Source organism: Onychostruthus taczanowskii, unplaced genomic scaffold (genome assembly GCF_017590055.1).
Source record: "Onychostruthus taczanowskii isolate IOZ18803 unplaced genomic scaffold, ASM1759005v1 scaffold120, whole genome shotgun sequence".
In the NCBI taxonomy this organism is placed as follows: Eukaryota; Metazoa; Chordata; class Aves; order Passeriformes; family Passeridae; genus Onychostruthus; species Onychostruthus taczanowskii.
Genome location: NW_024498352.1, coordinates 1,329,328 through 1,343,887, shown reverse-complemented (window position 1 = coordinate 1,343,887; position 14,560 = coordinate 1,329,328). Strand labels below are relative to the sequence as shown.

The 14,560-nt window shown below is 33.8% G+C and overlaps 1 protein-coding gene across 2 annotated transcripts in view; it reads right to left on the bottom strand.

Moving 5' to 3' along the window:
* Positions 1 to 14,560, bottom strand: part of MAN2A1 (mannosidase alpha class 2A member 1) — a 106,490-nt gene that overhangs the window by 41,804 nt on the left and 50,126 nt on the right. For both annotated transcript variants that reach the window (XM_041395889.1, XM_041395890.1), the window contains one exon: positions 13,067 to 13,134. In XM_041395889.1, the coding sequence (XP_041251823.1) occupies positions 13,067 to 13,134 (68 nt within the window). The remainder of the gene's footprint in view (positions 1 to 13,066; positions 13,135 to 14,560) is intronic.

Below are 14,560 nucleotides of genomic sequence, written 5' to 3'. Positions count from 1 at the left end.
ATTATTTATTTAGATCCCTTACACCTCTAATCTCTGCCTCCTAAAACTATATTTTTTTCTAAAACAGAAGAGCTTCAATATTTCAAAAGAACACTGTTTTCTGTTTCTCCAATGTGCATAAACATATAGGCATATATGTTGATACACACATTTACTGCTAACAGCTGCAACACGATTACCATAATTACCACTTCCTTTTGAAGTTCATTCATCCTTCCTTCACAAGGGATGCATTCAACTAAGGTGAGAAACCACAACTCACTACTAGTAAATGTCAGAGCATCATCAGCGATAAGGGCTTATTCAAAAACCACCTTTCAAGGCACTCGGGATTTACAATTCAAGACAATAGTATTCACTGTTCAGCAGAGTAACTTTATTCAAATACATATGGAGAATCAATTCCTTGTGGACCTCTATCTCAGACTGACCAATTTTACTAAAATTTCTCCAGCAAACCTTCTGAGATATATTGGAGCATTTCCCATTACAAATGGTTTCATCAGAAACAGTTCTTTGGACCCCTAAGCACAATTTTAATGCAAAGTTACATGAACAAAACTTTCAAAGCTGATTAGTTTCTTTCACTCTTCTCCTATAAAGGCCAGGGTAAAAACCACCTAAGTGGTGAAAAAAAATGCAACAAGTACCCCCAAAACTGAGAAAAGATACAAGACATGAAGCTAAATTATATACTGTATCAGTGGTCTTCCAGTGAAGAACAAGAAGTGAACAAACAGATGCCTGTGAGTTCTGAAAGGAACAAGAGAGGAGTAATGAAAACAGATTTAAATGCTTTACACTACAGAGAAAAGGAATTTAAGTAACTACATATGTTAATAGTCACCAGAGAGGCTGGTGGGTTAGAAACCACAATTCAGCTACAAATGTATTCTGATTTCTTGGCTCTTGATGGACTTTGATAGACTAGGACTTTAAAATTGTAAACAAAACTGAAATTCTCTTAAAAAAAAAAATCTCACTGGGTAATTTAATCAAAACTGTCTCGCTTTTAAAATCTTAGAACTGGAAGAAAAAATTGCCTTGAAAGATGGGAAAAGAGTCAGTAGGCAGTAATATTTAATTACTGAACACTGATGCACATGAGGTAGAAACAAACTAGGGCTTAATATTCACACTGCATAAAGCACTGCTTGCCATGGTGGTTTCCAAAAATACCATTAAAAAATCAAAACTGTGAGACTTCTGATGTATGGCAGAATTTCAACCCAAAAGAACCCCAAAAGTCCAAGAAAATGAGAATCATAAGAAATTGTCACGAACTGCCATTACACAGATGCATCTCTTTGGGGATGGAGGCACACAGAAGGAAAAGAATCAAGACCATCTAGTTGAACCAGGCATTTATCTGTTCATTGTGCAAGTATGTACAACCTCCCCTGAAGAAAAGACTTCCGTGATTCTTGCATTGAAGCCCAAGAAAACATCAAGATACTCACTTTCCCCTTTTTTTAAAAAATACAGAAAAAAAACATAAGTAACTTGAGCACAAAAATTACTCCCCTGCTATTTATAAAGCTCTCTCATTGCTGTAGGGGGCCATGGAGAAAAACATAGAACAAAACCTAACATTAACAGTTCCCTTTTCTTTAGGAGAAAAACTCTACTGAATACTTACTCAAACGGGTAGGTAAAAAAAAAAAAAAAAAAAAAAAAAAAAAAAAAAAAAAAAGTTATGTCAAGTTACTTAGCTCTTTTCAAAACTCTAATGGTCCCTCATGTAAGGGTCAAGACTTCCTCAGTCAAGAGTATGAATAACATGACGTTTTATGTGCAGGTGTCCTCACCTATTTTGTATGCTTTTCTGCTAGGAATTACTAAAGATGATGTATAAAATATAATTATAGAGCCTATAAAATAATTGTTCTGAAAATAAATGCCATATATACAATCTTCAGGATATTATCTGTTCATAGTGCTCCTCTGGTTATACAGAAATGAGACATTTTCCAATATCTCAATCCATGTTCTGTTCTTAATATTCCTTTAGGAACAAAACTCATCAAAAGCCAACTGGGCAGGCTCATGATTGTGATACTCTGCTTGGCAGCAGATTAATGCTTTTTTTCCTACAGCTCTTCTATCACTGACTAAATTTGGCTTCAGAAGCTGTGTGTTTCACAGCATTTCAGGACACTTTTCAGTTCTATTCAAAATTTACTTTGTAAGAAATGTAGGCAACAGAGAAAGTTTTGGACAAAGTTACTCAAACCCTCATGCATGAAAATCTTCTGACCAATGTCCTCCACTTTCTGAAAGTATTTGAGTATTTGAGTCATGCTAATTTCAAAGAAAATTTGACTCTGCAGGTATTTTAAACTATCCTTATTTACCCCTTGCGAAATGAATATTTATTTCTCAAATGTAAATTATTCTCATTATTTCACCCAAATTATACTTCTTCTACTGCATGTTATTGAAAATACTGAACTTTATGTCAGTGACATCTGATCCACAACTTTCTTTCAACAGTGGGAAACAACTTAAAAAAAAAGGAAACAAAAAGTATCAAAATCAATTTGTCAATTAATTTTGAAATACAACCTCATAAGCCCCTTAGGAATTACTTAATGTATTTTGGAACAAATATGCATGGATACTTGTCCAATAATACAAAAATAATTTTCTTCCTAGTTCGTATTTCAAAAGGGAACAAAATCACTAACACCCATTAGATACATCAGAGGTTTTTCTGTTTTTTTTTCAAGAAGGGGAAGTACACTTCCAGTGTTAAATCATATCAATTAATTTATAGAAATCTGACGTTAGGGATTTAGGATATTTCTTTTAGAAACAGAATTTCTGAGGGATGAGGAGAGGGAGGGGTATAGAGAGGGAAAGGTAAAATGCAGGATTTTCCAGTATGAGGAAATTTCTTGTCCCTTTGCATTCCTACAGAGAAGTCATCTGTTGCTACCAGCCCACACAGTCATTACCAGTAGTTACTGCACTACTCAATAGTCCTCACCTCATGTGAAACCCACCTATCTAAGGCAATAGTAATACAAAAAATCACCAAAAAAAGACTTCCACAACCCTCCCAAATATCACCCTGCAAACATTTAATGCATAAAACAGTTAAAATACCAGCACTCAGACAATCTTTCATCAAAAGTGATTCAAAAGCATTCCAGCTTTTACAACAGATTTGCCAAGTAATAAAATAACATTTGTCAGAGGAAAAAACTTTTTTGTCCTCAACAGAAAATGCTGTTTTCCAGTACAACAAACAATAAATTGCTGTGTTTGTGCATAACAACTTTTAGCAGAAATGTTCTCTCATTAGAGCTACCAGCTCGTATACTAACATCATGCAGCCTTTAAGATCACTGGAAGGTCTTACATGTCTCAAACCAGTCCCCTTTTCTCTTTTATTTCACCTGGTCAAACAGAGGTCTACGCACAAAACAAACTGTTCTATAACCTTAGGTCATGTTAGGAAATACAAAAAACCCCTTTTCTACTGTGACTGTCAAGAGTAAACTGAGGAGACAAAGGAAAATCTAGATATTAACAAAATCCCCCAGTGGACTAGGAGGTTGATGTAGCTTGACCTCTTAGATAAAATGAGAAATCAGAAGGGCAAACTTAGAAAAATGCTGCAATTGCTGTTCTTGAAAAAGTCCAAATCTGATTATATTGTTCTGCAGCTCAAGCACCAGTTTTTCTAATATAATGTTAAATTTTTAATTATTTTAAACATTTTCTCCAATTATGTCTTCCTATTTTCCACTGTATGTACAATGACTGTAACAAACCTGCATGCATTTATAGACTTATGTTCCTTGTGATCAGTCTTTTCAAACTAAATGATGCTCTATCAACATCTCCTTGGTTGCTTTCTTTGACTTAGTGCTCCTGTTTTCCTACTAACCCTTCCCAACTTCTCACCCTATATTTTTGATGAAGCCTTCATCACTCTTGAGCATAGCACACTATTTCAGCTGCATTTTACAAAGAACATTTCCACTTAAATCATCCAAGAGCAAAATTTGATACTATACAAGTAACTCTTTCAATTCCATCTCCTGGTCATAGCTAGTCTTCTTCTGCTTCACAAATGTCCATTTGGTCAGTCCACACCTTATTTTTCCATGTGATGTGCAATAATTCCACTTGCCTGCTTCTTTGATTATGAAAGAATGTCTCCAGTTTACCAAGACAGTTTTAAATACTAATCCTATATAGAGTGGTTGTTGCCAGTATGACATCAACTTTTATAATCTATTTACATTCTACTCTGTTAGCATGACAGATAGAAAAGAAAATAACTTGTGACTTTAATATCTTGCCTAAAGAAATCCTTACTTGTTTTTTGGCCTTACTTAGCACAAAAAAATCCACCCTATTCAGATTGATACCAAAGGATATAATTTGAATAACACGTGATATCCAACATTTACCAATTAACATTTATCAATGAACATTTAGAAAACAGCTAGGCAATGAGCAAGTCTGTCTATTAACTGAGTGAAGGTAGCACAAAGTTAAGGTCAAAGCAACATGAAACTACAGTGAATTGTACTTAAACTGCATCAACACACCTAATTATACTAAAATAATTTCAATAGTTTCTAGAGATTAAACATATTTCCTCTGAGATACAGAAGATACTGAAACCATCTGCATTCATAACTATACAAACCTAGACATTTAATTAAATTGAGAAGTCTTTTGTTTATGATTAGGACCTGTGCTCTCACATATAGTGTCAGATCTAAACACAAAATCTGGGGCAGTAGGAATACGGGTGGTTTATTAAAAATCAAGTAAAACAAATAGCTTTCTATTAGGTCAGAGAAAAGCAGGTTCTTCCCCAAAAGAAGATTCCAATACCTTCCCCCATGGGTCTTTTAATTAACTGGATAAAGTTAAAGGAGATTTATCAGTTTACCTAACAATATAAAATAAATAATGCTAATACATTCCTCTATATCACATCCAGACAAGCATCTTACAAATTCATCAATACTATCACAGATGTAACAAGAAAAGAAAATCAGTTTACATCAAAGCAGCAAATTATAAGCCATTTAAACTGTTCATTCTAGAGTAGAGTATTAATCTTGAATATATATAATAAAATGCTATCGTACATGAAGAAATAGTGGGATTTTATCCTTTTCTTAAATAAAACATCTTTTGCAGTTTATGAATAGTAACCTTCATGAGAGTTAGTAGGATGGTAACTTTAACCTCAAATTACCAGCAAACAACATAAATTTGTGTTACTTTCATAAGATGTAAAAAGGTGGAAAGAGAACCTATTATCCAGGAATCAGCTTTACATTATACTAGTAAACTGGTGACATCAAGAAATAAAGAGATACTGCCCATAAATAAGTAAATTCACAAGACTTGACTTCAGTAGAGTTGCAACTAACACAGTATAATGCCATAATTATAACAGCATTTGAAAAGTTTAGAAATAGAGCTACGCTAAAATTAAAATTACACTAAAATATAGCTACGCTATATTATTACTAACAGTAGTAATGTCTGACAGTTCTGGTTAACATACAAATAAATATATTTATAAATATATTTATTTATAATTTATAAATATATTTATTTATATTGATTGTGCTTATAAAAAAAAAAAAACCTTAGCTTGATATTTCAGAATCACTGTAGGATTACCCTTCCTAATGACAACCCCAAATCTGAACTTCAGACTCAGTAATAAAGCTGAGAGAACATGCATTCCTATGAATTTCCTTCTCTCCTTTATAACTCTACAGAGAAATCTTTATAATATTCATTGCTCATGTAAAAGGCACAGAATTAGGCAGACAACAGGCACATAACCCATCCCTCCACTCTCACAGGAAACAGGACCTTTGTGTGGCTTTCTCAAGAACAAATCATGGAACACCCTCAAGAAAACAGCATTCACAAAAAACAGAGACAACAGCACAGCAAGAACTATATATTTTGAGAACACGAGAACATGACTTTTAAACTGTACCTACTACATATGCCAGATACACATACTTCCTATGATTTAGACGGATTGCAGTGGCACATATATCCTAATCTGGAGCACATAACTACTCTCCAATTAAGGATAAAAGGATTAAGTCCAAAGGCACTATTTTAAATTTTTCTTTTACCACAAAGTTGTGAGATGTTCTGAGGTCCAAGATGGGCTTGAAGCCCCCTGACTTTTTCAGGATCAGGAAGTACCTTCACTAAAATCCTTTCCTTGTTCCTCTTGTAGTGCAGGCTTTATAAATCTGCATTTAGAAGGGAAAAAAAATCTGGTTCAGAAAAGCAGAAAGACTTTTAAGTATTCCATATCACTTCAGTCTGTGCCTTGAGAGCCTTGGACTAACTACAATATTTCCTCAAGGTAGCTCCAGTAAAAAGGCTGAATGGGCCAGTGCCTGGAAAAAAAGAAATAATACACAAATGTACTAATATACTGAAAATATGTATATCCTACATCCAAAATTTCTTCAACAAGTGCATGCATATGATCTTTCAGCTATATTCAACCATTCACTACCATACTCCTTCATAATGATCTCTTTCTCTGGCTCAAAAACAAGCTCAGGCTTTTCCCTCTCCTAGAGTATGTTTAGTTCACCTGTTCCTTCTGCATTTCAAGATACTTCCACTGCAGTGTTCTCAGAGGAAACCAGACATTTATGGTAAGACCTAATTGTCATATTTTATTTAAATGTTGTAACTTTTTATAGCTATTGAAGCACCAAACACCTTCACTATCTGATTGTACTGGTACTGCAAACCCCAACAAAAGATGCTGATATTCCATGCATTGAAATGAAAGGACTAAATTTGTGCAATTTAGAAAAATGCAAAGATCCTATGAATTCTACAAACTATGAACTTATTTACTGGTTTCATTTTGCAGTGGCAATTTCAAAGACAGTCAGTAGACAAAAACATTTAGAACAGACTGTCATTGGGTTACCCACAGTAAGACAGACCAAAAAACTGAAAAGAAGTTTTATGTATAAGAATTTTTATACACTAAAAATTAGTCTTTAAAAATTTGAAATGTAACATCTTTTAGAATAACTTGAATTCAGAAGTATATCATTCAAAAACTGAATTTTAAAAAATAAAAATCAATTCCACAAAAAGCTTTGAACTACAATTATCTGCAAATCAAACTTGTTTCTTTCTTCTTCATAGTGAAAACTTATCATACCTCGAAAAATTTACCACCGTTCAATTTTAAAGCTCTTAAAAGAAACCAGGCATTCATTTCTTAGATTATTTGTTGCTTTTTTTTTTAGACTTCATGGATAAACTTTTAAAGAGATGTCAATTACCAGTGCCTGTAGTCAGTTCTGAGATGAGATTGTATGAGTTATATTTTTCAATGTTTTTTTCACACAAAAAGTAGAAAACTCACACAGAAAATACAGAAACCTCTGAAAAACTGTTATGACCTTATACAAAGAGTGAGAATAAAGAGATCAAGGTGCTGTGAAACTCTTCCATACCCCTCACTTCCTGCCCCATTAGACATTGTCAGTGGAGAGTTTGCTGGTTTGGTCATAAAGATATTTGCACAGCTAAGTTCCACCTAAAAAACAGAATGAATGTATCATACTTTTTTGTTCAATTTGAATGAACACCACTATTACCAGAATGACTTTTACTGAAGTAGTTATTTCAAGTTCACATTTAGTAACATTTCAAGATTCAAATGTCTGAGTTGTCCTGAGTCAGCCAAGCATTTCATTGCCTCTGCAACAGCTCTTCCATCATGAAAACCAAGGAGAATGCTTTTTAAATATCCAATCAATTTAGTTAAAATGACCTTGAGTTTACTACAAACAGAACATGTTCCTGGCAGTTACAGGTCACCTGAAATCTGGCAAATTGATCAGGCAGCTGAACACTGAGATTAACACTTTAAAGTAATTTTCAAAAAACCGTTAGGTTGTATCCAACCTAAGCAGCCAGGGTATTGGAAACTAAAGTGCAGGCTCTTCATATACCACATCTAAAGTGTTTTCTAATTTTGCACCTACTTGCACTAATGTGTGCTTAATAGAAGGGCTTAATTAAGCAGTGTTTCTTAATAGAAGCAGTAGTGTTAAGGCTTGACTGAATGAGTATTCATCCTGCCCACCTCCTTGAAAGATACTAATACAGAGGTTTCACTTAAACAAACACACAAGGTTGTGCATTTTGTGATCACTATTTCATCCAATTAAAACTTCAAAGTATTGGTTTGGTTAGCATTTGTTTGTTTGCTTGTTTTTTCAAGGTCTGTTTTTTTCTCTGGAGAACAGGTGTGCATATTAACAATGCACAAATTGCCACAAACATTTATGAACACCACTTAAATATTACGGTATTCTTTTCTGTTTTGTTTAAACTTAGGTTTTTTTCTTCATTGAGATACAAAAATATCTTTTCTTCCACTGTTCTTTTTTTTCCCAGCAGTTTTAGAGTATAACGAGGAATACATATGCCTCTGAAATCATGCAAGCATAAAAGGCATTTAAGATGTTTATTATTAAAATGTCAAATGCTGTTGGAGGGTCCTCTCCTTGTAACTACATTGGACTAAAGTTTAGATAGATTGTACCAATATCGGCAACATATTGAAAAAAGGAAACAAAAAAATCACCACCAAAGCAAAAGTTGCCAAATAAAAAGTATTACCCTGACCCAGTCATATTCTAAGCCCACAAAGACACAGTTATGGCATATGACTAACAAAGTTTCCTTCTCAAATTATTCTTGCTGTAGTCATCCAATCAAATACAATACCATACACTCTGCTCTGTCAAGAATTTTTGACTTTGGTACATTATTCTCTATCACACATTAAAGTTAGCAATATAGCTTTAATTTCTTCATTAAAGTGCTGTGTTGACAAAGTAGTGACTACCCTGCCAAGTGAATTTTTGAAAAGATTATCAAGATGAAAAATTATACAGGTAAATTGGGATTTTCTTTCTCAAAAAATACCACACATTTTGAACCTAATGGTATAAACACAACTTATGCCAAAATTTATTAAACACAACTTTATTCCAAAACCTACTCATGGATAACAAATTAAGGATAATAGCCAAGATTATTTTATTTGAAAAAAGGAAACATTCTTTTATAAGGTGGATATCACTAAACTGCTTTGACAGATCTTTGAAGAAATAATTGATATCCTCCTATAATTAACCCCCTAGGCAAGCTAAATATTTCAGCTAGTGGAAATAGTGTCTGCTAAGGTATAAAGCTGGCCTGATAAGAAGGTTATCATATAATATCCTCTAAGATTAGTTGACAAAAGTTATTTGTGGCTAAATTATAAGAATAGCTGATTTAGCACAAAAAAAAAATTCCTAAATTGATGGTTTAAAAAATTTTTTCAGTACCATAGTATCTTCAGTTCAGATAGGATAGAGTGCAGTGGAACTCAGTATTGAAACTGCCCAGCTAGGCACGTGAAGGTTCAGGAGTTAAAACAAGAAGGGGGAAGAGATAAAACCTAACTGCCATTATTAAGCCTTTTCACTAAGATTCACCATATTGTGCCAAACAAGACCATGACAAGCTCCAACCTGGTGCAGACAGTCAATCCAGTCATTTGGTTGTGTAGCATGCTCCCCTGCAATGCTACTTTTAGAAAACAGCACAGATAGAAATAGCTGGAAAACCCTTCAGCGTGCCCTTCATCTGCTGCTGACAGCCTAAACTGGACAACAGGAGGTTCAAACACACCCCCCACCCACCAAGTCCAGTGAGGGTAAGTCTTTTACCGTTCATAAAGTACGACCTCTGGTAGACTGTTCCTGAAAACCTATTATTATACTAAACTGCTGGGCAGTAAGAGATAAGAGATAAGAGATGAGCCAGCATCCAATTTATCAGCACACTCAATAGGCTTTGTCTCCAAGACACGCAGTAATTTTAAACTTCAGAACAAGACTGAAGTAGTTCCATTTCTAGTTGGATATTATCTTGTGAAAGCTCCATTTTTCAGCTAAAAGAATTATATTTTTAAAAGGATTTAGTGTAACTAAAGACTATAATTTCAGTATTCAAAAGCCAGATCATAAGACCACTTAGTCATCCTGAGGTCATGGAATCAAAGACCTAAAATACCCTGTTACACCTATTTCATCAAAATTAACATATTACTTTAAAAATACATTTATAGATTCATAAAGATATCACAACAGCACTAAAGAGAAGAGATGCTCAGGTGGGGGCAGAAACAATACCAAATAGGTTACAGGTGGCACCTGCTTAGAAGCAGTTTGAAATATAATTCTCAACTACATAACAATATGGAGATACTTCACACTAGAACATTAACAACTGAAAGATAGATCTCTTCCTGTTTTCTTTTTCTTCCATGTAATCAAGTTGCCCTAGCTCTCCTGTACAGTTTGTCGGATCAGTTTTCACTATTGACTACAACTTTCATGAGCAATGAAGAGAACACTTAACTAAAAAATACCCAAATGGAAGGATGGATGAAACAAGCAAAAAGCACACTACCAACTATAATCCTGAAGAAAGCTGGTTATATTTGCAATCACTAAAATAAGGGGAAAAAAAATTGAAATTTAAAAAGCCATTATGAGTTACCCAGCAGCAGTGTCCCTCTAAAAACACAGGTGACATGAACCACACTTATGTAAGAATAATCACAATAGAATGCACACATTTTTTTAAATTTTGACACAGAAATGCAAAAATATGAAAAGCTAAATAGCCAATCAAAGAAAAGCTAAATAGCCAGTCAAAATCAAACACCTTGCCAGTTACACTGATTTCATTTCTATGTCATATAATGACATATTAGAATACACTAGCAGAAAGAAATCTAGAGATTCAATTACACACAGATGAATAATAAAGAATATTAAGAACAGAAGATAAGCAAATAACAAAGTTTTGGTGAAAATCAATTTTTAAAATCTGCAGATGCCCCAAAATTTTAAATGAAAAAAACCCCAGTTTCCTTCTTATAAGCTTTAAAGTCTGAAGTTTAAGCACAGTAATTCTTAATGATAGATTTATTTAGTTGAGTTTAAGCTTCTACTGAAAATAACATTTCTCATGAAATGCTACAAGAAAATTCAGATGCAATTATAATAATCACACATTAGATTTAACCAGTAGTTACAGTGTCAGCTTACATATCACTTTTCCCAAAGGTAATAAAGTTAGTGGAGATTCAGACTACAACTAGAGATAAAGTTAGAAGCCTAAAGAGACTAAGCTAATTTTTATAAGCAAAAACAGTTTAACAAAGAGATATTCAAATGAAAATTTTAACAACCTAAAACATGAAGTACTGTACACTTATGCATTACTTTCAAAGTGTTTTCAAGAAAGGATGTCAAAAACCCAAGATTTAGTCAGTAATATCAATATTCTCTTATAATCTTTCTTTGCCCTTTCTGTCTCATTTTTCCCCTCTTCATTCTTTATCCCATATTTCTGACTGCAGTCTTTGGAATATATATCATACCTTATATGACTGTAGGGTATCGTCACAGTACCAGACAACATAAAGTTAGCAATTTTCTACTAGTATTGTTTTCTAGGTAAGTTAAGATCAGTTTAGAGAATAGCAGCAGTAGTCTGCCAGAATAATATTATTGGTAATGTCACATATATTTATTTAATTTACAAGTCAGAGGGGGGGAAAAAAAAAAAGGCAAATGTCTGAAATGAATTAAGATCAAGAACGGAAAAACTTAGCATATTATGTAGAGACAAAAGTGGAACACTGTTTGCAAACAAAAGCTGTATTAGAGGATGAAAAGGGCATAGGGAAAATTTCAACAGCTAACCTAGGTAAGGAAAGCAAAGGCAATAAAGCTATCCTCAAATGGCAAAGAAAATCTACATTATAACTTGCCTCCAACCAAGTGCTTATATACTACATATACAATCGTCTTCCAGTGAAGAAAACTGAGGAGATCATTTTGAAAAGCTAAAGCATTTTAGTTAAATAAATAGGCACCTGAGTTCTTGGTCATTTTGGACTAGTTTAAAATAATCTATTAGCATCTATACAGCACTCCAACAAGAGACGTCCTATTTTAAAAAAGCATTCTCTAGAGAAAAGCATACACTAGACAAATTATGTATATTAATACTGGAAGACTGAAGACAGCTTCCCCTAAGAAGGTCACAAGAACTAAACTTTACTCACTTTTTCAAATACTTGAACTATATTTTTTAACAGTAGCTCTTAGTCAGCAGAATAGTTGGACATCTGCACCAATTAGGCAAGTAAGTCTTATTAGCTTGCCACTAGAACTAGAGAAATCAGATACTAACATCAGCAAAAATAACAATCACTGCTTTTTAAATTAATCTTAAATCTTCTGTTCTGTAAGCAAAAACCTTACGTTATTTGATTTACACAGACAGTAGTTCTCATACCCAAACACCTTATTCACTTTATTTGGATCAGCCACTTTAAATGAATGTGTACATTATTTCAGATGGGATACTGAGTGTTCATGGACATAGCAGGAATACTCTACAGCTGAAATCCTCTACAACTGCATGTAAGTAAATTAACTCCTCTTAACAGAATGGAAAGTTGGAGTTAAGAGAGTACAGTATCCTAGTTTATCTTCTACTTGATTTTTAAAGACAATTCACTATTTATAAACTGTGATTTTTAGGCTTTATAAAAACTTAACATGTTGCTCACAGAGTTAATTGACGCACCTGTAATTCTGCCTAATTAGAATCTTCTATTGCTTCTCTCAAGCACAATCTATTTAGTATTACAATGCTGTAAAAGCACACAGAAACAGAACACTTACTTCAGCCGTGGTATGTTAGAAATGCCTACAGTTTTAGCATGCTGTGTCCTCTTTCAATTAGACATAATAATATTAACATAATCTCCCAAAATAACTTTTTAACATTTTCTTTATTTTTTAAAAACTTTTAGCTCTATTTTGAGCAAAAAACTGAAAAAAAATAAAGGAAATGGCATTAAAAAACTATTTATTAGGTAGTGAAAACACATATATTATTAAAAGAATCTCAGACACTGAGTAATATATAAATTATTTACCTGGGTTGCAATGTCAGCTTTATAACTGTCTTGCGTGGCAAAGAATCTTGAGAAGCCTGAACATCATCCTACAAGAGAACATCTTTGAATTTGCTTTTGAATACACTTCAATGAGTAATACATGAGCTCTGTCGATTATATGCATTTTGTGGAGTGCAAAACCATGTTAACAACACCAGAAAACAAATCTTATTTTAGCCCGTTACTGAGGGTGACAAACCACAAAATTTAATAAACTAACTACATGACAACAGAAAGATGCTTACTTTGACCAATTCACTGGGAAATATTTGTTTTGATTAAAGATCTTATTAAATTCCATTATCAAATTATTACACCCATGTTTTCGTTTTTGCATACAAGCCTTCATAATCACCAACTTCCTTCAAATTTTGCAAATACTTATCACATATTTTTATTCAATTTCTCCTACTATAAATTTACTCTGAAACAATATGCTCCTGTGCACTTATCACAAGCACTCATTGTATAGTCTCCTGTGAGCTGTCATTGTTACCTTATATTGTACAAAAAGAAACGTTTCAAAAAACATAATTTGGGGTGTGGTGTGGTACAGCGTTCACTTCCACTGAGGAAAGGTAGAGACAAGACATTGCTGTCACTGTTGCATAGCCTAAGAGAACAGCCAATCTGCTGATTCACAGTGCATTCCAGTCAGTCCTTAAAATGGTGACCACCACAGACTTTGAAATTGAAGTGCAGAGTTCTCAGTTCCTCAAAACATCCTTAAAATAATGTTTCTCAAATGCAGCAATTGTCACTTACATTTAAATTTTCCTTCTGCACTGAAAGAACTAAGATTAATGTACAGGAACTGTGTAATGGTTGAAATTTTATTTTTACATTTTGAATCTCATCCATAATCCAACCAAAGCTGGGTCATTCTGGGATCTTTAAGGGTCTTCTCTTTATCAGTGTATTGCCTTCCAAGTGATTTCATGTTTGTTTACTAGCATAGAGTTTGTAAAACTTAACACAAGAAGCACAAAGTATTCATGAGAAAACCATGATGCTTTTGTGTGCAACTAATAATTAGGAAGAGTGGAAAAGTGCAAGTGGTGTCATTCTAGAGCTCTTCAATAGTGCCTTATTCCCAACTTCCTTTTTTCTGCCTCCAAGAAAAGGAACTTTTCCCTGGTTGCCCCTGCTACCTACTGGAATGCTGCTGCTATGGGCTTGTGCTCTGTTCCTCTAAGTGCTTTTGACTTCTTCACCCCTCAAAAACAACAGCCACTTTCAGTCTTAGAGTCTCCATTATTTGTCTTTCTCAGCTCTCTTGACATTCATTCTGAATGCCTATTGCTGAGCAATTTCTGATGTCAGCTTCCATCAGCCACCAAAATACCACTCCAAAATGAATGCCTTTGAACTTCCAACTTACTCAAGGTGTGCAGAGGTGTTCTGTAAGTATCCTAAAGTTCTCCTGTTAGCAGTCTACAAATCCCACATTAAAAAGGTTTGTTGCTATATCCA